Genomic DNA, 25,402 nt, shown 5'->3' on the forward strand with positions numbered 1-25,402 from the left:
CTACTTAATGAAGGCATTAACATGTAATTATATTTTGAAACTTCAGTTTTAAATTAAGAGTGAAAATAGAGACACGTCCCGTTCAAATGATATCGTAGACTACACACCTTTTAACCACGACTACAACATTTTCCAAGTTCCAATGAGTGAGACAGATAACAAGGATGACATCTCATCAGCCCAGTTCTAACTTGTAGCATAAGTTTGATTTATTAGTTTTGAGTACATAAGTTTGTAGATTGAATTCAAAAATATCATTCATTGCTAGAGATTGCAATATCTAATGAAAATACTAATACCAGTAAAAGAAAATGAATAGATTTATTAATTTTTTTACATAACAATATTGTCAAAAATTCTGTACTTTAAAATACAGTATGTACCCCAGCTTTGTTATATATGTTACACCGAGTGTGCGAAATTGACTATTACATGAAATGGCCAAAATTTTGGCTAATTCATGTAACAGTCAAGCCTGTTGCCTTTCATGAATTAGGTAAATTTTCTGCTGGGTACATGATTTCGCCAGGGTATGGAATTCTTGAACTGTCAACATGACAGAAGAAAAAGTAAATTTAATACGGATGGTTTTATTAGTTATAATTGGACATAATATAATATTATTTTTATTAGGTTAGGTTAGGTTAGGTTAGGTTTGGTTTTGTAATTCTGAATTAAAGTATTCAACTGAATGTCCATTTTGAGGTTAGCTATCAAGTGTCAACAAACTATCACAAACATTCAATCGACCAAGCACGAATCAAATCACGAAAATACTTTTCAATAAAATTCTTCCGTTATCATATTATAGTTCTTGATTTTTTTTTTGCGCATAGTAAATAGATATGAACGTCATTAAAGTTATTAATTGGTATATTTTTACATTATAATCAATGATATTTAACACATTTGTTTAGTTTGATTAGTTGCAAAAAATACCACCGGAACGCGATCATCTATTTTGACCATAGATAATATATGTACATTTTGACCAATGCAAGAGCATTTTGATACATTTAGTTTAGTTGCAAAAAATACCACCGTAGCGCTACTATCTAATTTGTCCAAGACATGAACTAGACAGAAAAATTACTGCCGAATTCACGCACTCTCCAGATATTTTGTCTAATTCATGAATAAGGTAACGGGCTTGCATTTTTCATGATTTAGGCAAAATTTTGCCCATTTCATGTAATATTCAATTTCGCACATTCGGCGTAACATATACGCAACTTTGTTTCTAAATGTGAACTTTATAATATAAATATGTACATAATGGCATGCAAGCATCATGCAAGAAATTAAATAAATATTGTTTATAATATACAAAATGTTGACTTCTTACTATTTTTTCACAGCAATAAGCGAGAAGTAGTAAAATGAAATGATAATCCCTCGGGAAATATTTGTTTTTGTAAAAATTCTTGCAGTCAAAAAGGGCCATACACAATATATGATAAATATATAGTTAAGAGTGCCAAATACTTTCGGGTTTAGTTAGGGGTCATCCATCCACAAGTGACGTCACATGATTTTGAGTTTTTTTCACCCCCTCGCACAATTATTATATTTTTTCACAAAATCTTTTACCTCCCTCTCTCAATTACTTCCACTTAATTAATAAATAAATTTGTTGAAAATTACCAATTTACAACACAAAATATTTTATTGTCAAAAAAATGAGTTTATATTTCATCTATTTCGTGAATTAACATTTTCTAAGATTCTCCCCAATCCACAGTGTCACATTATATTAGACCCCTCCCCATATCTAGGACATGGCGTCATATATGGATGACCCCTTATTTATTTTAGTTATAAGTTAATAGAAAAGGTTTGAAGGAAGATAAATGTGTTATTGTTTTATTCACTTACTTATGCATTATTAGTAGGTTAGGTTAGGTTAGTGCAAATAACTACTATTGCCATTTCTACTTTATACAATTTGGCCATGACTACTTATCGTAAAGGTATACTTAACACTGAGCTAGTTATATTTCTATTTGTTGGCAACACTGACAAGATGGGCGAATTCGAAGGGCGCATTGCATTGGCAACAGCGTGCTGTATTCGTTTCCAGACCTCGGACGGGCGGTGCTCCGTCCGCATGTTTCGCTGGAACTGAGAGAAGAAACGGAAAGCGTCTCAAAGTAATCGGACACTTCCGAACCACAACTGCTGGGGCTCCTGACGGTGCATCCATCCAAGCTTGAAGGATCTGAAATTACATTTTAATTTTAATCTATCGCATTGATTTTTATTATATATTACGAAATAATTAGTTTTACAACTACTTCTGACAATAGCAATTTTATGATATCATCACCATGTTTCTCACTTGCCAGAAGAAAAAAAATGCGAAAAATTTACTTATAATGTTATATTTAACTTGTGTTCAGGTCTTCAACAAAGAATTACAATATTAATACCATCGACCGATGGTACTTGATGGAATTTGAATTTAAATTCTAATGGATTTAAGTTTTGTACTATTGTTATGTACAAGTTATGTACAAAATGTACAAATGGAATAGTAGAAAACTCAAATCCATTAGAATTTAAAGAATTAGAATTTTATATTGTATTTTTGTATCAGTTGAGAATATCCTAGTAAAGCTGACAACACTGGTTGTGATGATTATAAAATTATGTGGAATAAGTATATTATGTTAGAAATAACAAACACTTAATCATCTGTTATATTTATTTTATATTTTTCATAACACATTTCCACAATTCATTTTATAATAAGACCAGTTTCATTCTCAGAACATTCTCAATATTGGACTCAAGAGTGAAAACAATAATAATTATTATTGATTCCAAAAACATATTGAATTTAAAATTCATAGGTCCATTGTAGCACCATTGAAATGGGTTAGGGAAATATTATTATGGATACATAATATTATTATATAAACAATTAATAAAACAAGCCACGAGACCTAATAACAGCAGTGTAATGTAACAGTTATGTAGTAATAGAAGTGGAACAAACATACACCCAGGCATTGAGACATATTATGATCTCACCGGAAATCAAACCCAAAAAAGCCAGTGCTTTACACACTGGACTGGGGGTCACCGTAATAGTACCTAATAAATTCAATGTCATACTTTAAAAAATATATTTAAAATATTTTTTTTTTACCTCTGGTTAGTCTCTTCACGCCATTCGCATCGCAAGAATTAGATTTATTAAGTGCGTGAGTTTGATCGAATTGAAACGAAATTCGTTGCATCGGATCTGAAGAATTCGACATTATTGAAATAGGAGAATAATCCATTGTCTTCCTATTCACTCTGTTGGAGTTGGCATGTTTGGCACACATTACAATCGTGGGTTTCGATGAATCGTATTCAATAAAATCGCATTTGTGGTGTTTCAACGATCCAGTTGATACTCCGGAATCATTGGAACTGGAAGAATCTCTGTTCTGTTCAGATTTAGTTGGCACGCTGGAAGATCGACGAATTTTCACTGATTCCTTCAATTTTAGAAGCGGTGACTTTTCTGGCTTGACCGGCTTATCAGCATCATTTTGGTGTATTGTTACAGTTTTGAACTTCAAGCACCTGATGATGGGTTTTTTCACACAGTGAACGCATTTATCATTTACGCACACATTTTTGTGATTCTTTCTCAGAGGATTTAAATCCAGTGACAAATCTTTTTCACTGTTACTCTTAGTCATATCGATAAGTTCCTCGGCTCTCTTCAGAAATTCGGTAGAGCTTGACTTTCTTCTGGATAATGAAGAACTCTCCGTACTGTGCGATATGCTGTCAATATTTTCACTCGCTGAATCCGGTGAAGTATTATAAGATACAGGATTCGATTCAAAGCTGGCAGGTTGCATGAACATGTAATTCTGTTGATCTTGCAGCTCATTTCCACAATTCAAAATATTCTCTCGAGATTTCTTGATGCTGGCAGCAATTGACAATGGTTCATTGCCATCTGTGCAATTTTCTAATTCATCAATCACTTCCTGACTGAATCCGGCACTTCTTAAAATTTGTGCGGAACTTTCAAACTCTTCCAGTGTCGCTGATAAGTCGATAGTCGCTTTGCTCAATATTGTCTTGGAAATAGAGTCAGTTGACGGCTCGATATTAACATAATTTGTATGAGCTAAAAGTGTCATATTGGATTTATTTAAAGATTCGATCTTTACACTGTCATCTTTAGATTTTTTTTCAGGAATTGGTTTAGTATTTATTTCAATATTTGGCGGGCAATCGCAGAGTTTGACATTTTCTTTTAAAACACATCTTCTGAGTTTCTTTGGTATATCATAGTGCGGTTCGGGAGTTTTTGTTGCAACAACGAATATTGGATGCTCCTAGAAAAAGAACAATTGTTATTATTACAAGACTTCCAAATCAAAAAAAAACATACATTTTTAACAGAACATATCGTCAATGCAACTGTAATAATGCGAATAAACCACTTTTGGCAATTCACGGAGACAGAACACTTTGTGACATGGGCTTATTTCCACGTAATTCCATATTGCTTTATGTTGTGAACTTCGTAAATCCAAAACAACTCATCTTTCAAGGGACAGTAAAAACTGTCAAATAGAGTGAAAATTTTGAGTAAAATAAAAAGAAGAGCAAACTCATTTACAAGATTTGCAAATTTTTCCATTACAAGGACGTGAATTAAAACGATTTTGTGGATTGATTTTTGAAATGATTGGATGTGTCATGGATGCAAAAATAATAGTTAAATAATCAACGAAACTAGTGTATTCAATAAAAACTTCATTTTTGACAGATAGAACAAACGATATAAATTTTGCATTACTGATAACGACTTACAACAAGCTTGATATTTAAAAAAATGTGATTTCCCATTTTCAATGTCAAGAAGAGAATGCTATGGGAATTAATACATTTTTTAATGGTCATTTATCATTTAATTGTCAATCGCCCAACCCATCCGGGCCATAGTTTAGTTTAGAACAATAAATTACAACATGTAATGTATGGCACATGCAGGATTCGAACCCACAAAAGATGCACTAACTACTCCAGCATTGGGAATCAAGAATATCAGAATGGCGAAATCACTAATCATCGCTAAAATGATTTTTTAGGAACAAAATTCTTATAAACTCGTACAATAATTATTGATAGGTTATAGTGTTTTATTTTCTGAGTGAAGTTAAACAAAAAAACAGTCTTATTTAAATTGGGCCAAATGCAGTCATATTTAAGAGCCAAAGTGGCCGCAATGCTTAGCTTTAAGCAACCGAAATCAGTAACCTAGTGGAAGTGACGAAAATAAGCAACGTATTTATTTTAATTATCCTTATTATAACATCTTTGTTAAGGTTTACTTAATGTTGACATCTTTGCATTTGACCATTACACCCTAAGAATGCATTGATTCATTTCAGTTATTAAAATTATAATACTTACATGAATAAGTGGCATTGGAGGCTTTGGTACATCGTAATTATCATATGGTCCCGAAAATGATCGTTTGGTATTTCGACACGGACACAGATAGAGGGTCTTGGGTGGAATATTTGGAGCTGCTGCACAGATCGGAGACAAAGAACTGCCGCTTTTTGAGTTTCGTATCCCGTCAATGAGACAGGAACTCCTGGGAATGGAATATTCTGATGTGCCTCCGCTGGACCGTGAATAAAGCGAAGCTCTGTCGGAATCGGACCTCCTCTCCATAACTGAATCCATTGTCCAAGGAGCACCAAGCATACTGGTGGCGCCCGGTGTAGTTGCTGTACTGCTCAGGTGACTCATACAACTGACGCATCTGTCCAAGGTTATGTGTTTACTTGATCCTCTGTGTTCTCGAGCGGATTGGTTCAAATTTGGTCCATCAACTACTGACACGGAATCATTAAATCCGATGCTGCTTGCAACTTCTGATTGCTGGCAACTAGTGTCCATGTTCCAATTGGTTATCGATGCATTATTTTCAGCTTCACCGATATCGAATATGCTTTTTGAGGTAGTGTTGGCATCAGACATTCGAGGAATATTCATTGATTTCCGGTCAAGCCCTGAAACGATAAAATAAAACATTTTAGTATCAACAGGTTCTTTTTTCATTAGATCTTGGCCGCCTAACGAAGAAGTTTCTTAACAGATTTTTCCTCTATAAATGTATGTTAGAATTGCCGAACCTATTGAATCCATGCTCTCAGACCAAACACAAATTAAAAAACAATATGTGAATTTGTCAATTCCGGGAGATGTTACTACTCGTCCATCGCAGGTGTCATCAATAGATTGCTCTCATAACAATGATGTTAAAAAAACAAATCTTCTATGAAGGTGAAGCCTAATTATATGAAAATGAAGCTGTTAAAATGGTTTCTAAAGATGATTAAATTAGCTGAAAATCATTTTGCATTGAAGATTCATACTTTATGCTGAGACATATGATTAAAACACCTAACATTGTTGTTACAACCCTAAGAAATTAAAGTAACTTAAACAATAAATAATTGTAAAGGCAGCACTGCACATTGTGTAAAGTCCCGTTTACATGATTCACTTTTGACGATCATCGCGGAGGAATCATCCCCAGTGACCAGTGTAAACGCACATTCATCAACGAATCATCGAAAGTGATCATCCGTAATCAAAAGTGAATGAAGTTCAACTGGTACTACTTTCTAGTGATCACTAAGGATGATATCAAAAGTCCTTCGCATGCGCACTGCGCCCCTGAGTACTGTCATCATCTTCCCCATGATATTACGGTATACTAGTATATTAGTATATTAGTCTATGGTTTTATCCACCTATGACTCTTTTTCCTATTCCTCTTTCTCTCAATAAAATTTCTGCATTCATATAACAAACAATCACAAATTGTTTGAATTCCAACCTGCAGCGAAATTTCAATTGACACCATTTTGGATGAATTGTGTATTTTACTTTCAGTGACACGTGTAAACAAAAAATTAACGCCTACATTCAATTCACTGCGGATGATCATCCGCTCGTCTAAATGAGCCTTAAAGGATAGAAATGGGTTGATGGGTTAATGTAGAATAATGTAAGACAGAATGAGGAGGATTTTTAGTTCCCTATATGGCCGCTACAATGTCAATTAGATCCTATAGTAATTATTCAGATGAATAATTGGAAATATTGAAGAGAAGAAATAGAAGATGGGTTTATAGTCCAAGATAACTCAAATATATTTATTTTAAAACTACAATTACAAGCAATGCTAATATATTTCCCTATCAGTATTGTCCCAACTCTTTGAACAAGTATATTAATAACATTTTATTGACACATTTATATCTGTAGTATATTAATTAAAATGTCAGTATATTTCACTGTGAACCAAATTCAATTAACTAAAATTAATTGTTAAGCTTAGAATACAGAAAATTCGATGGCAATACTTTTTCTCTCACAATAAGTGATATGACAATCATAATTAAAACGGTCATTAATCATCTTATTATTATGCATTGTCATTTTTTTTAATAATGCTGTTGCCCTTCTTAAAAGGGCCAATGTTACACTATCATAGTCAAGATCAAATTTCACATTCAACAATATGCCTTATCTTTTGTATCTCTTGACATAAGATAAGATTTTACAAGGGTAATTAATATTTAATTTTCTTTGGTCATCTTTTATAAATGGAATTAGACACAAAATCTCAATCAATAAAATATGTAAATGATTTCTTATAGGTATACCTGCAAATTTAAAAATAGTGCATTTTTAATATAGTAAACCTTCAGCTCTATTCCAACCAGTTAACTCCATTAAGTTAACATTTCCTTACATTTATCACAATTTTTTTGCTGTACAAAACACGTTTTGTAATAATTTACATTTGAGATAACTCGGATAACTTCTGGATCAATTATGTGTTCTGTACAAGGCGGTTATCTAAATTGCAAGTTAACCTAACCTAACACCTGCTGTGCGTGCCGCAATGCCACTGACATTTCTTATAAAGTCAACTTAATAATCGTATTAGAATATAATAACACGTTTATAATATACTTAATGTCACATTTGCTTTGTATAATATATTACATTGAACATATTTGCAATTTGATGAAAATATTTTGCATACCTGGGTATGTAAAAAAATTACTATAACTTGAGGTGCGGTGGTGCTAGTGTTTCGTTGTGAATATTAATATTCCAAATCGCCACAACTCAATTTATAAGTATTGTCCTCTTTTTCGCTATATCTAGTTGGCGCAGCTAACAGAGTGTTAAGAAATATTATTTTTGACAGTTCATACTTCAAAATAGTTAACTCTTAGAATCCGTAATAGCATTTTTATCACTATTCTTATAGATGATTTTGAGTTAAATGTTATGTTGGAATAGAGCTGCTAAATTTGTAAGGGCTATATTTCACATTCAAATGGATTATTCTAAGATATATATTGACATCTCATACTATAATCGTTTTCACATTGTAAGTATTATTCAAACTTATTATCATCATTGACGTTTACCTCAACTTTCTTACTGTTTATTGTTAGGTTAGGTTAAGTTACATTAGCTGGGATTTATAATACGATGTAGATATGATCAGTGACGCCCCGTGGGGGTAGGCAGATTGAGCGTCGCTTGGGGGCGGCAGTTACTCGAAGGGCGGAAAATCGAGGAGAATCATTAGGTATAAATAGCTACCTAAAAATAACGGAAATATCTTTCCATTAAAAAAATCAGCTCTCTGGTTGGAAACAAAATGTATTAATTAACATACAAGGTTTAACAGGACTGTTTTTTTGTTGGGTTTTGCGATGTATAGTTTACTTCCATTTTCCTTGAAGGTCACGTCCTTGATGACCAGCAATGGCATGTGCAGATTTTAGATTTATAGGTAGGTACATACTTAGCTAATTTAAAATGTCTCCAAATATTTTTGCCAGTCACTCGCGAGATTTCAAAGTTGTCAGGTGTATTTTTAAATGTAGGTATCTGATACCGTGGAAACTCGCAATATTGTCTATTGAAGTAGAGATGGCATTTAAATTAGATTTAGTGGTATATAGTTTGTTAGTAACAACGCATTTCTTAGATATTGGAGTCATGATAAGATGATAAAAATACTATATAAAAATGGGGCGGCATTCTATCTAGGGACGTCTCTGGATATGATCCATTGGATCGATTTGTCAGTATTCATTTAACTGCCCACTCCTTTATTCATTTACCTATAGGTGGAGGTGCTGCTTCATTCAAGGCCTCCACTAGCTTCTCTCCTTTTTCAGTGAGAAAAACCCAAGTTCCAGTGAGTCGGCCGCATCGCTTTCCTGCCTCCAAACACACTTTCCCATCAACGAGGCCATATCGTCTGAAAATAATAATAAACATACAAAGTTAATTCAATTGCGTTTGCTTGATTTAGAGAGGATGGGATGAAAGGGTATTTCAAACAATAAGTCAGTGGTTTTGAACCATTGATCAATGAGGAAAATATGTAATATTGTCTATGACGACATATAATAAGGAACAATTTTTTTAAAATAGGTTTCATGTTTTACATAAACATTGGTATGAGTACCTAACTAAAATATCTTATAGGTACTAGCTACTAACTATATGAAAAATGAAAAATATGGGTACATAATATATTCACAATATGGTTTTCAACCAGTGATAAGATTACTAATACCTGTGGTAGTAAAAATATTAATTTTAATTCAATGCAATTGGGACAATCATATACCTACTCATAAACTATAAACAATATTTTCTAATGCAGTATTTTCGAAATTAAGCATAATATTTAAATTTTCATTCATAAGTAATATTTGCCTGCAGTGCTATTGATATTGTATAATGTAGTCCTTAGCGCAATGATATCAAACCCGTAACCAGTATGACGTCTTCAAGATACCCACATGAATATTTACAAATTACCAAAAGGGCTCCACCCCTGGCCACCTCCGGCAGCCTAATCCCCCCGACCCGCCACCAGAGCACCTACCCAACCTTTGCTACACAACCCACATTTTTTTTACATTCTATCTTTCCTTGAGGAATTTATCAGTAAAATATTCAGATCAATTGGATCGTTAACAAAAAGTTAGTTTATTAAGAATGTTGTATGGAGACCGCATATTTGGGGTACCTACCGCCTCCAATTTTTAATAGAGTGTATTGTGATTGCATTAGCACCTGTGTACCGAATTTCAAGTATCTGGGTATAACGGAAGATGACGAAAATTTACCGTAAAAACGTGACAAAAAACGGTGCAAATGTTAGCTTATCTTTTTATATTACAGAGTAGACAAAAATGATTCAAAACAACCATAATATATTAAGTATACCTATATCTTTCCTTTTCACGTGTAGAGTTTATTACTATTTACTGACATAGATTACATACTTATAGTATTTTCAAAAGTGACCTCGCATTGTGTCTTAAACGTTAAGTGTTCAACGATGTGTGCTACAAACGTTCACGTATGCGAGTGAAACATGGACTCTTAAAGAGAAATCCAAAAATTCCGATTAGCGCAACGTGGCACGGAAAGATGCATCTTGAGCATAACACAGAAAGATCTCAAAAGAAACCAATGGATAAGGTTAAGCAGACAAGGGTACGCGATGTGAAACTGATAACAATCGGACAAATGCCGTCATAGAACGGTATCCAGGTGGCACTAAACGCACTAAAATCCGCTGTATAGACGAATTCATAAAGTTCGGTGGATGTAGGGACCGAGAAGAGTGAATGGAGCTAGGGGAGGCCTTCATCCAGCAGTGAATGGATCCCGGGTGATGATGATGTATATTATATTAGTACCTAATGAATTTCCATTCTTTTAATTTTTTTTTCGACCATGTCCGATCCGAATAAGATCATATTATGGGTCTCCACAGAGTGGAGGTTTGTATTAACAGATTTAGTTTTTACGAAAAATGGATGTCAGCCACTTACTTTCTCAACCTATTAGGTCCATACTCTGACTCATACACAAATTGAAAAACAATTTGTAAACTTGCCAGACCCAGGATTCGAACCTAGGACCCACGACGCTATAGGCCGACGCTTAAACCACGCGGCCATCGTGGTTTAAGCACTTATAAAAAAATGAGATTTATTTAGAGATTTAAAAAAAACTTTTATAAAACAACGAGAAAAAGTTCTCCTTCACTGCCTGAGCATAACTGCATAGTAATATTACTATGTATTTAATTAAACCTTAGAAATAAAATTGAAAACGGCTGAGAATTTTTCATGTAGGTAAGTAGGTGCCTGCGTATTCCTTTTTAGTCCTTTTTAACTTAACAAAAATCGCTTTATAAACGTAAATGGGTAAGGGCAGATAACGAAATATCGTATTTACGACGTTGAAAAACGTATTTTTCAGAATTCCCTCCGAATAATCCGGATACGATAATTTCATTCGGGTGCTATAATGAAATTTATAAAAGGTGGCAACATTTTCAGGTAGGCGCCAAACTGAAAACGTGGCTTAAATACCAACGATTTGAAAGGATAAAGCATTTTTCACACAAAAACGACCTAAAAATACAGCGAAGTGGCCCCGTTATTATCGACAACGTAAGAAACTAGAATGGCGTAAGGTAAAAGGACTTAATAATAACTATTATTTTTTAGTGGTTTTCGGAGTACCTACTTAATACTATCATTATGAAACGCTATGTAAGGTCCCTTTCAATGTTTGATAAGAGTTAGCGAATAATATTACCACTACGAACAATAGACGAAGAACGGAATTATGTTTTAATTCCAGGATATTTTGAACCATTTCTTTGTTTAATATCTATGGTTGCAGTATTATATTTAAGGCTATACTTCAGCTGAGGCATGGTCTAAAAATATCGTGACTAAGCGATGCGCGGATTGTGCAAATGACGCGAGCCGAACGAAATATAATTTGTCATAAAAATTCAACATGCGTCCTTTTAATCTTATGTTTATTATTATATTCGTAATAATAATAGTTTTTAGTCATCTTTACACGATTTAAGAATATATTCCTCCGACGTAAAACAAATTGACGTGCTCACATCTCGACTGTCAGTCTCCGATTGGCGACGACTGCGAAATTTCGTTCCACATACTGTTGAAAAAAATATTTGCCGTTTCACTTATGTACGCTCCTAACAATGGATTAAAATATTAATGTACAAGGTAACTTGTTTTATTCACTGTAAAACCGAATTTTCAAAAATCTAAAAAAGAAGGTCCCGACAAAACCGCCCGGATATTACCGCCCAGACAGTAGGTACCACCCAGATTTTATCGCTCAAAATTCCCGCCAAAACAATTTAGAAATGAGACATTTTTTATTTTTACCAACAGCTGAAACGGACTAAATCTCAAATTACACTGATTATCGTAAGTATCTAAATTTCTATCGATACGCAATTCGAAAAACCAAAAAATCACGCGTTTTCTATATGTTTGTATTTTTGCGGGCGGTTTTGTCTAGCTAGGCGGATTTGTCCGGGCGGTATTGACGAGCACTGGCACGGGCGCATTTTGGTTTGGCGGTAATGTCCGGACGGTTTTGTTGGGGTGCCCTAAAAGAAGACTGGAATTCATATTATCAAAATGTGTAGCGAAATAAAGATGTTGAAACTTATTCCAGACAGTCTTCTGTGATGTACCTATAAAAATCACTAAGGACAATTCACAAAAGTGCCACTTGTGCGGCTACATAAATCTACATAAATAAGGTCTCTTCAATGAATTTGTAAATAAATACATAGGTACATACTTAATTATTGTTTTGTAATGTCACAGTGACAAAATATCAATTTATCGTTCTTTTAAATACTACTTTAGTAATTATTTGTACCAATTAAATTCAATATAAAATATATTGTTGAGATGAAATTACTTTGCAATGCCAAATTTAATACAATACATAATGACATATGTATAATATGTAGAACTGTAAGTATTTATTTATGAATATTTTTCTACATTTTTATTATATACGTATATAATTAAATTTGTTAGATAAATACACATAATATGGAAACTTTTTTGACCAAAAATAATACTATGAAAAGAAGAATTGAATGCACGGGAAACAATATTAAAAGTCAATTAATATTTCGGATTAAACAAAGCAAGTTCTTTGCAATTCAGCTCCATGAATCTACCGATATTACAAATAATTGCGCATATTTAATAGTTTTTGTTGGATATCAGTGTGATTTACAACATTTATGACGATTTGCTTTTCTGTCGGCCGTGCTATTCAAAAGTTTGGGAAGCACTGAATTTTAAACCGTCAGAAAGTGCTATATTTTTATAGTCCTTTTCTTGACTGTGTTCACTTTTAGACCGAGATAGACAGGTTTGACTTTAGACGGCTAACTTATTGTAACAATTACAATACCTCAATACATAAATATGATAAACTACCGTCGATCGCCGTCTATAGCCGCATTTTGTATAGAATAGACACAAAGGTGAACAATCTAAAAAGGTATATATGCATTAGTATATAGACTAGGTATTTATCCATTTTTAAATTATCTTTTAAACTGCTCAGTGACATTTAGCTCTACGGGTTGACCAACTTAATAATTTTGATAACGTTCTTAATTTAAATGATAATTCGCACCGGTAAGTACTTTGGTGTATTAACTCCAAAAGTATAGTTTTGAGATATCAACGTTTGAAATTACAAATCATTTATTATTATGTAATATTGCGGTAAGTTTAAGAAATTCGTATGAGCTTAATACTTTAGTTACTAGCGTACTTACTAGGTACAGCATATTAATGAATTAATGCATTACCATAGTACATATATCTCAATAATATAGTCGAGCAGTCAGGTTCTTAAAATATTTTCAAAATACTTTAGTGAAGTAACTCAATTACAACGCATTTCACATTTTGTTTGAGTTACGTTAAAGCAATAAATACAAAATACAATTAAAACTACAAAATGATATTTTTTTTACATAATACACCAAAGTACTCATGGTGCGAATTAATTTAAAATAGGTCGATTCCAATGAGTTTGCACCACAACAGTATAAACTTAGCCCACTCACTGTAGGTAGGTACTTCCTTGGACTAAGTACATAATAATTCTGTATAGGAATATTATTTTAATTAATATGTTTCGTTTCACTGTTTTCATTGTTTTTTTCTTTATTTATAGTTCATGACGTAATTTTATAATTTATAATGTAAATAAATGAAAAATAATTCATATTATTTTTATATTTTTTTTTAAATTATTGCAATTTGTTTGATTATTTTCGAATTGATTTTCCGTTTACGAGCGCTCTACCCTATATAGTCAGTCGGCGGAAAAACACAAATGATTTTCATTTGAAGCTGGATTTCGAACCGATTTACTTTTAGTGCCTGCCTCATAAAACACTTTCCTTAAAAAAACCATAAAGTATAAAATCATCATTAGGATACTGGCAACGTTTCATAAAGGAAATGCTTATTTTTATTCGCGAGGGTAGTTTTCTCGGCACGTACTTCAGTCATTTGCTTTCTATAATAATATTATAGTATACAAATAATTCAACTCAAATATTGTAAACGGTACTATAAACTAAATAGTTATAACAACGTCTGTTTAATTAAATTTATGTTGGACAGCTTATATTATTATATTATGTACACGTTATTCTACATTTCATAAATTCTTCTTCTTGTGCCGTCCCCTATGGGAGGAAGGTCGGCCAACATCAGGGAAACCTTTGCTCTATCATTTACTAACAGAATATTTCGGTGAAGCTACAATCTTCTTGTTCTACAAGGTTTTTAAGCCATGAAATAAGGCGTCGTCTTCTGATACGTTTATCGTTGTTTTTTTCTTTGGATGGCAAATTGGGAAACGTTGTACGTTTGTCCTCTCATAATGTGGCCGAGGTACTGTAGTTTTATGGTTTTGATACTACTCAGAACTTCGCGATCATTTCCCATTCATTTGAGGACATCAAAATGGATGCGTCTATACAGCATATCTCGAAAACCGCAGCTCTCCATGACATCTCCTGGATCAACGTATATGTCTATGTCTATGACTCCATGCCAGATGCCATAGAAAAGATTGAAAGGATATAACAGCCATCCACACTTGGTCTCAGAATAACAAAATTGCGTACATAACCATAAAAATAGGTAATATTATCGACTAAGTAAATTTCGACTAGTCTCAGAAACATACATACATACCTAGATATTAGAAAATAGACATAGACCTTAGACAAAATTTTGTAGATGAGTTTTACCGATACAAATTATCTACTAAGCACTTTGAGTCGTGATTTCAAGTTACTATATTAATATTGGTCACCGTATTATGTAATATTAAATCAAATCAAGATCATGCGGATCTTTCCAAATTTTAGTTTTAACGAAAGCACTGATTGAATGGACAATCGAATTTATAAAACAATTAATACATTCCTTCCAACAAGTTAACAATACAACCTTGATAGAGCGGGTCTCACGTACATATTTGTAGTTTTAAAAAAAACCTAGTTTTGTACATGAGAAGTAGCTGATTTCCGGAAAACCCAGAAGCAAATTGCAAGATAGGATTTTAAAAATGAGAAAAAAGTCTAAGACATTAAAGTACAGTCTTACAAACTTATCTGAAGAACGGTAAAAACCGAACTACTAACTACCATATGGACGCCATATTGGAAAAGTCATTCGAATATCAGATTCTGTCTAGTTGCGAGTCTTGATTAGGTAATTTTCGACTGTGGCTCCCCATCCATTCTTCAGATAAGTGTGTAGGTCTGTAGGTAGGCACGGGTATGTACAGAGTATTAATTTGACTTATAGGTCTACTACTAAAACATTTAAATATTAACGTGGACACGTTAGCAGAATATGTCAAAGATATTAAGTAACGCAAACTCCATTTAGTAAATCTTGTTTCAAAATCAATACATTACTAACCACTCCATGTTAGCTGATGGTAAATTAACAACATAACTTATTTGGATTACTAATGGGTAGGTACTATCAAACGATAGGTATACGATGGAAATTTCAATCAAAAATTAATTTAATTGGTTTATTTTTAAATTACCACAAATTGATTAGGTAACTGTTTGATCTGAAATCTATTTGTCAAACGTATTTATATAATCACATTACGGGCGTGGAGAATATGTCAAATGTGATACCTATCTGAACTGAACTAATCCTTTGGCAATCGTTCAAAGTTCGTAGATGATCTCTCGCAGCATCTATTTTGAGACTAAGCACCTTACACTATCGAGATTCGTTTCTAGTGATGAGTGTGGTACCTAGTTTTAAAATGTGACACCTCCCTGACCTGGACAAACCCTTTGGTAAGTTATGGTTATTTGGTCGAGCGAGTCATCTTATCTTGTTAATCTATCTTCGTGTACCGTTTGAAGTATTCTCTGTTATTGTTGAACTCGAAATAAATACTATAACAGGAAGTGCTTCTATTTTATAAAGACTATAACTTCATATAACTGGCGTCCAACTTCGCCCCAGTATTGTCATTGTTGTAAATAAGAACCTTCTTAATAATATATATTTTTCATAATATATCTACCTAATATGAATTCTTAGTCATTTATTGAAAACCTTTCAAAAACGACAGAATGGGTGGATAATGACGTTATTGGTCACACTCAAAGATTTTTATCAATAAAATCGTAATAATACGATCTTTTCGAGAAATTTTATAATAAAGTTTTAATTGAATATTCTTTTTGAATTCTTACATAACTTTCAACAATGGCGGTACGCGCGTAATACGAAAACAGACGTCATAATTTTATTTAAAGAAAGAAAAAACGTTATCAGAATTCTCTACCTAAATTAATGTAGGTACTGCTTGGTACTTCATAAATTTAATACATTACAATTATTTCTGCATGATTTGTAAAATAACAATCACGCATTAATTTTTTTGTTCACCTACTTCAAGCCGTGTGAATTATGTTTGTCAATAAAAACTGCATAATAAACAAAAGATCACGTAGCTAAATCTCAAGGTAGTAACAGAAGAAATATTTGACAAAAATATTCATTGACTTTGAACGAAAATTTAGTAAAAAATATATATAAGTACTTACTTTTATAAAAATGTAAAATACAAAATACCTACGTATATAATTTGAAAAATATTATTCATGTTTTTATGAGATAAATGATTACTGATTATGTACACAGATACGAACGATCCCTTGCAAGGATATAATTACAGCGATGTTCATACGATAATAACCAGGGAACTCAGAAATAATTGGAACTGAAATACATAACGGGTAAGGCGAAAGCAGGTAACCGACTCGAGTAAGGAAGAATCCGGGTTAAACTTACACACGTGTCAAGAATACGTTTTACGTCGAATACTCTTGGTTTATGCATTTACGCTCATTTAATGTTGGTGTATTGCACGTGCATAATGCGTGCTTCATTTTCTTAGGACACTCACACATTCAAAACCCTGCATCAATATGCTGCATATTGAATATAGCCTATCGGTATTCTATTTATTATCTGTTCTGTGATAATAACAAATATAGATAATAAAAAAGTAGGTACTGATACCGAGAAGAATGGGTGGAGAACTCACATTTATGCTGGCGGCGTTCTTCACGAGTATCACCTTGATTGAGGGTTGTGTGGACATCAGGACATAATTATAACACAGAAACTTCGATTCAAAACCTCCGCGCAGAGGATATATTTAATTACACTAAATTATACAAGCGTGGGTTGTTATAACATTAGGGTGGACATCGATTAGTTTACATTATTAATTACACTTAAAGGAGTCTTAGATTTAGCTACCACACAGTCATTATATGGGAACACGTGTTTGAACACATTAGCCAAACTGGCGCGAACGTTTTATCGAGGACGCGACGCGTGGTTTTGAGGTGGTTGTAGGGATTATTATCGGGCCGCTTACACAAAAGGAATTCACTGATTTATAATAATGAAACGAGCGCGACTTTACAGTTTACATCGTAAAAACTCCGGGCCACACCGAAGTGCAACCCCGGATGTCAGCTTCCACTTTGGCGGGAGAATGAGTACTGCCTGCAATTATCTACGACGGATCTATGGGTGATGAGACAGGAGGGAGGGGCAAAGGGATGAAACAAAAATTACGGTAAATTTTTGTTTGTCTCTCGGCAAGTTACCATTTCCTAGTAGCTGGGCTTAGGTACTCGCCCTTTTTGCCGCTGTTGAAATGTGCCGTGACGATGTTATTTCGTAAATCAGGGGTGGTGAACCCTAATTCGAAGGCGTTTGATTAGGTTGTGGATGTGTGATTTGAAACTGCGGACCAGGGGTTTTTTCGTCTGGTGACAGTACCTACATATTTATTTGCAATGCTAGGGCTGGAGAAGATAATCTCAATGATATCGCACGTACTACGAAACCCTGGAACCAGCGAAGCTATTCTATACACAAGGCAGCTATCGGTGGCTGTCGATGGTCGTTTATCATGTATATATAATAATATGTATTGAAGCGGGTAATTGTTACAATACGTTAACCGTCTAAACCAGGGGTAGTCAACCTGGTCCCTACCGCACACTAGTGGGCGTTCCAGCTTCCATGGTGGGTGTTAGGGGATTTAAAAACATTTACTTAATATGTTTTCATAAAATTCCTCAGCATATTGCATCAGTCTCGGGGATCTCATTAATAATTTAATTGATTAAATATAATTTCATCAGACTACATGCTTCTATGTATGCAAAGTATAAATAAAAAGATAGATTTAACTACTTACAGTAAGTTGTTTTTATAAAGATTTATTATTATATTATTATATGATTTAACTTGCTCCAACTCTAAGTACCGTTACTTCCCTAATTTATAAATCACCATTATTGTGGAACCGGTGGGCGGTTAGAAAATTTTACTACTAACAGAGATACAACAGTGGGCGATAGGTATAAAAAGGTTGACTACCCCTGATCGAAACTGTCAAAAAGCCCCTCTCTTGGCTGTGGTAACTTTTAGAGCGAGATAGACAGACTTTCACGGTGAAAGATAGAATCTCAAGAACTCAATTGTAATTTTTAAACTTTTACCATATAAAATTCTAAAAAACCTTTTTTTTCCGATGAAAAACTGCTTGGCACGTCAAGCAATTTTGGAACGCGTACCTAAAAAGGTTCGCCAACCCTGCTATAGTAATTAAATAACAATAGGTACTTATTTATTATTTAGTTTTTTTTTTTTAAATCATTGCAAAATTCGTCATAAGTAGGTCATTTATTATTAAAAATAAAAAACGTGGGAAAAGTACAAAATCAAATAAAATAATTTACATACTTACAGCGTAGTGATACCAGATGGAAATCTCCCACAGGAGACTACCTCAAGGGGCGGACCGAACCATCATATTTCCCAAAATACCACAGCCTACGTCCACTCTTCGCGGTGATCGCAACCCTCGGCCGAGCGGAACCCGTCTCCTTGAAATTCAAATTCGTCAAATTCCCGCCAAAACAGACGCGGTCTATCAAAAACCTCATCAAAAAATCAAAAATCTATCAATCCGTCGGTAAAACAGGGAGCTTCCCGACCGACGGATAAAACAGGACGCCGCGAATCTGGCAGTTGGATCTGGATGGGCGCGAAAGCTCTCTCTTGCCTGATACGTCGACCAGCCAGCATCTCTCTTACATCAACCGCCGAACCAACAGCATCGACCGCAAAATCTCTTCTCGCCTTCGCTCGCCTCGGACGCGAAGCCAAGCCAGCATTCCGTTTGCAGCCGGCCAAAAAGACCACATCTGACATCGGCAGATCGCCACTGACTCGCCTCGGATGCCAAGAATCAATCAGCAGTCCAGCCGCGACATCACGTTGCAGCCCGCCAATTACCAACCGACCGCCAACGACGACAATAACCTGTATCGTATCTGTAACGACTACCCTGCAATATGATGAAATAAACCAGCCTTGACCAAATACCCCGTGCGTTTCTGTCCCCCACCCCCGCTTTGACCTTGACGTTATCACGGCCTGCCATCTCCGCTTCAGAGCGCGCAGAAGGCCGGTGATAAGTTGGCGCCCAACGTGGGGCTTGTGGGCAGGATTGTGTCCACCGGAGCCAGCATCGACCCTGAGATACGCCAGCAGAGTGAGTACAACTGTGAACTTCCTCAAGCAGTGACATTTGCGAGTACTCACTCTACCGGGGGAGAAACACACGGCCGGTATTTACAGTGACAAATTGACCTTTTTTCGCGCGTGCAATCGCGACATCGAGACACGCGGCGATACGTTCCTCGCAGCGGAAATGACGCACGAGATCGCGCGGAACGTACTCCCGCAAGTTCATTCGATGTGGGAAGCATAGCCAGACAATGCTGGGGGGCCGCGCAAAAAACCGCGTGGTCCCGAAACCTGGAATTCAGCACACCAGTGGCGCCTGACAGAAGCAACAGCATGGACATCGGCTCCATCGCAAGACGTGACAGCAGCATCGCTATGTTCCTCCGACCAGCTGTATCATCCCTCGACCCTGGCCCACGGAGGAATACATAAGATGTCATGGCCAACGGCGTCGCGACGCTACACGGAGATGCCCCGGCTACCGACGCCGACGCTCTTCGTGACCGACGTCACCCAGCACAGCGAGGTGCCAGCCAATGGCGCTCGTACGTCCAACCCAGGCGAAACATCTGCCACCAGCGCGGATGTCTCGCCTAGCATAACCACCAGCCTTATCAAGCCTAGTGAGCCTTACGACGCTCCTCGCAAAGACTCAAGGTCAAGCTTCAGTACCAAACCCCATAACCAGCCGCTTACCATTTGGCACCGGCGTTATCACGGAGTGCCCCGGCGCGACGCCCGGCACCTTCGTGATATACCTTACGGCAGACCGAGGTTGGTCGCCTGGTCTCTGGTTGCCCAACCGGCGGTGACCAGCAGATACATCAGACACCGCCTCAATCGCCGACGGCCCAAGGCTACATCGGATCTGCAACCTGAGGGACCAAGAAGACTGAAGCGGAAGCCAAGATTCCAGGGACACAGCAAGACCCCCAGCATTAATCGACAAACATCCGACGCCAGCGAGGATGTCACGCCCGCCTTAAAACTACGACACCTATGGCCAACCGCTTCGACGCCTTGGACGTGCGAGAAGACGACGCTCAAGAACTCAAGGTCCCACTTCCAACACCAGACCCCATCACCAGACGTCTATTCTTGGAACCGGCGCTATCACGGATTGTCCCTGACTGACATGTCTGACACCTCCGCGAAAACCTCACGAGGAAGCTGAGATTGGTGCCCTGGTCTCTAGTCACACAATGGCGGCGACTAGCAGGCGCAACAGGTCCCACCTCACTCTTCGACGGCCCAAGGATGCGATGAGCTGGTCGATTCGAGGGAACCACCATGTGGAAGTGGAAACCTCAGCAGTTTTGACACGAAAGAGCCTCAAGCACGCCAAGACCATCGGACGCGTCGAAGCCGCACAGAGGTGAACTGGCCCCCAAGGACAAGCGACGGTAGGCTGATGGAAAAGACGACGGTTCGGTCGTTTCCCGGAGAGGTCGTTTGATACCAGATGGAAATCTCCCACAGGAGACTACCTCAAAGGGCGGACCGAACCATCATATTTCCCAAAATACCACAGCCTACGTCCACTCTTCGCGGTGATCGCAACCCTCGGCCGAGCGGAACCCGTCTCCTTGAAATTCAAATTCGTCAAATTCCCGCCAAAACAGACGCGGTCTATCAAAAACGGCCGCTCGCGCCGCCACTAGTCAATCCGTCGGTAAAACAGGGAGCTTCCCGACCGACGGATAAAACAGGACGCCGCGAATCTGGCAGTTGGATCTGGATGGGCGCGAAAGCTCTCTCTTGCCTGATACGTCGACCAGCCAGCATCTCTCTTACATCAACCGCCGAACCAACAGCATCGACCGCAAAATCTCTTCTCGCCTTCGCTCGCCTCGGACGCGAAGCCAAGCCAGCATTCCGTTTGCAGCCGGCCAAAAAGACCACATCTGACATCGGCAGATCGCCACGCCGCAAGCACTGACTCGCCTCGGATGCCAAGAAGCAATCAGCAGTCCAGCCGCGACACCACGTTGCAGCCCGCCAATTACCAACCGACCGCCAACGACGACAATAACCTGTATCGTATCTGTAACGACTACCCTGCAATACGATGAAATAAACCAGCCTTGACCAAATACCCCGTGCGTTTCTGTCCCCCACCCCCGCTTTGACCTTGACGTTATCACGGCCTGCCATCTCCGCTTCAGAGCGCGCAGAAGGCCGGTGATAGTAGGTACCTATTAATTGTTGATGGAATCATAAATTCATTTAAAATAAATATTTTACTTAATATAATTCAAAATATTTAGTGCAGGCGCACTTTTTTCGATTTATGGTTTTAGATCATTTATTCAAGTGATGACGGTGGTGGTAGTACAATATGTATACCGTCTACCATTTCGATGTTTATTTAAGTCAGGTGATAATTTAATTCGGTAGGCGTACAATCGTAATAATGCTCTGCTTTATTAAAAAAATATGCAAAAAATGGTAATGTAGGTGTCCAATCCAACAGACCTTTTGTGTACGTACATACCCCTTAAATTAAACCGAAGCGTAAAGCTTTAGGTACGAACGGCCGTTTAACCGTGAAACTTAGGAACAATGAACCTGACTTTCTTCTTTGGCAGAGATTCCAAATTACTTAAAATAATAATATCACCCTTATATAATTATTTAATATTCAATCAAAAAAATGTACAGAAAAAATACCCACTTGTATTCATAATTCGTTACTATAATCATTCAATGACATCAAAAAATTGGAAAAACTATTACTTGTGAGTTTTTCATTACAACACTTGATGGCAGTTTCAGAACGTTTCGGTGTGGTTGAATTATTGGTATATATATTACCAATGTACCAACTCTGTTCATTCACTATGGTAGATAAAAGAGCGGCCTGCTTTGACGTTTTGATTTAAATAGTTGCCCATTGTTCGAAATTCGAAAATGTCTACGTTTGTCCATCTAAATATTATAAATAATAATGGTATCATGTACTTATAAAAATTTACCCATGTAACACGTTAGTTATCTCAGTGAAGCCCTGACAAACAAATCTCCGAGTACAATAGTGTGATTCTTGCTAGAAATGAATTCGCAATACGAAATCACTATTACTACTACTTTACCATGTTCGATCCTCGGAGGATCATAATATGGGCCTACACAGTGTGGAGGTTGTATTAAAAGATTTTGTTTTTACGAGGAATGGATGTTAGCCACTTAATCAACCAAACTCTGACTCAAACACAAATTGAAAAACAATATGTGTACTTGCCAGACCCAGGATTCGAACCTGGGACCCACGACGTTATATGCCGATGCTCGGCCATCGTCGGCGTACGTAATTACTTGCATATAATTCAATAATTTTTAGCCCAATTGCGCGTGCATGAATTTACTGGCTCAAATAGTGTGTCACTTCAACTATCGCGATAATACCACACAAATTCCTACGGTCTCGTGAAAATTCAGAAGCTGCTTAACTTTCTTGATTAATGAATACAATCTTGCACCTTGCACGATAATTATACGTGTTTACACAATATGTTTTTTCTTGATATGGCCGCGACATACGTAGGCAGCAGTAAATCCATACACGTGTAAACGGGGTATTAGTATATTATTTTTGTCAGCTTCACTTTTATAATGTAGGCTCTGCTCTATCAGTCTCTATCTGATGGATAAAAATCAACTACGTTTTTAAGAGAAAATGTTTTGTGACAAGGTGTCATTCCATTTTCCATTTAAATCTTTTGCCCATCCAATGTTCATCTTATTTCAAAGCCTAGGTAACATAAATAAGTAAATAAAATTGTATTTAACATAAATAATGCCGCTGTCGAGCTGTCGTCAGTTTCTTCACGAATAAATTAAATTTTAAGTAATACTACGTAGCAGCCTATATTCTTATCATAAATTTATATTTCTGAGTGACAGTTACATTAGGAAGAACTTTCATAAAAAAATGACGATCGCTGAGATTTATTTAAATCCACTGCTAACATGAGTTATTTCTTTTATTTGATCGGAAAGACGTTTCTTTTATAGTTAGGTACCTATCTACATAAGACAAAACCATTTTTTTTTCATTTTTTTTCTTGCGGCCCTTAACTCATAACATAGCGTATTAAAATGAATCTCGTAATCAACGTTTAAGAACGGCCATGAAGAATCAAATTGGAAAAATAAACATTGTATTGAAGTAAAATTTTGGTTATCAGTTACCTTCTTAATCTATATTATTCCAACCATATCCGATCCTCATAAGATCATAATCATATGGGCCTCCACAGAGTGGAGGTTTGTATTAACAGATTTAGTTTTTACGAGAAATGGATATGAGCCACTTTGCTACAGAGGTCCATACTCTGACTCTTACACAAATTGAAAAACAATGTGTACTTATATACCAGACCCAGGATTCGAACCTGGGACCCACGACGCTATAGGCCGACACTTAAGTCACTGTCAAACTTACTGTGGTATTACTTAATTAAAATTAAATTAAAACAATCAATGCTACAACTGCAATATGTCTTTATTTTCATGATGTGAACGAGGTACTGTGGTATTCTGGTTTTTATGCTGTGCAGAACTTCTCGATTCTTTCCCATTGGTTTGACGAAATCAACATTGGTCATCCTGTCAGTCCAAGAAATTTTAAAGATACCTCAATACAGCCACATCTCGAATGCCTCATCTCTCCGTGATGGTTAAACTGCCATACCTTCGTGTTATAGAAAACTGTTAAAAGGATATAAACCAGAGGATTGGAGCGGACCATTTTTTGAGTTGCTCCGCTCTGGGACCTAATACTTGCTCCTTTTTTATTATACATACCTACCTTTATTATTATCTACCTGTACAAATAATGTTGATTTTTTTTAAGTAGTTTAGAAATGGTAAGGTTAATTATTCGTCATTTTCATTATTAATTTATTCTATTAAACAAAATCGACAGCAAATCGTCTTTCATTATCTGTCTCTTCTATCAAAAAAGTGAGGTTATTTATTACTCAGCAGTGTTGCCGTATTTCAATTAATCAGTGTTGCAAAGCGTAAAATACATATAATATATTTTACGAAAATTTAATAATAAAAAACATCCGGAGCAGTGAACCACTACAAATTTTCGGTGCTCCGGGTAAAAAAAAAACATTGCTCCTCTGCTCCATGCTCCTGCTCCGAGCTCCGCTCCAATGCTCTGGATAACTATAACAGTGAGCCACACACAGTAGGTATATAGTTGAAAGGACACGGATAATATCGGACAATAACGAATGCAATAATATTAGAAGATATATAAATAATAAGTGTCTGAGTTTCAGTGGAAGTTTTGAGAAATTTGGTCTCAGTAC

At 36.2% G+C, this 25,402-nt stretch overlaps 1 protein-coding gene across 7 annotated transcripts in view; it reads right to left on the bottom strand.

Moving 5' to 3' along the window:
* Window positions 1-1,519: 1,519 nt before the first annotated feature.
* LOC147068517 (uncharacterized) overlaps window positions 1,520-25,402 on the bottom strand; it is a 256,808-nt gene continuing 232,925 nt past the window's right edge. For 6 of the 7 annotated variants that reach the window (XM_085953360.1, XM_085953362.1, XM_085953358.1 and 3 more), the window contains exons 5-8: window positions 9,189-9,328; window positions 5,431-6,038; window positions 3,152-4,346; window positions 1,841-2,218 (exon numbers count right to left, since the gene is read on the bottom strand). In XM_085953360.1, coding sequence (XP_085809486.1) covers window positions 1,992-2,218; window positions 3,152-4,346; window positions 5,431-6,038; window positions 9,189-9,328 — 2,170 coding nt within the window. In that variant the 3' untranslated portion in view covers window positions 1,841-1,991. Of the gene's footprint in view, window positions 2,219-3,151; window positions 4,347-5,430; window positions 6,039-9,188; window positions 9,329-25,402 lie in introns of all 7 variants that reach the window. The other variant, XM_085953356.1, reaches the window with a different exon arrangement.

Source organism: Rhyacophila brunnea, unplaced genomic scaffold (assembly GCF_057557595.1).
Source record: "Rhyacophila brunnea isolate RB1 unplaced genomic scaffold, BYU_Rbru_1.0 scaffold_3, whole genome shotgun sequence".
NCBI classification, from domain to species: domain Eukaryota; kingdom Metazoa; phylum Arthropoda; class Insecta; order Trichoptera; family Rhyacophilidae; genus Rhyacophila; species Rhyacophila brunnea.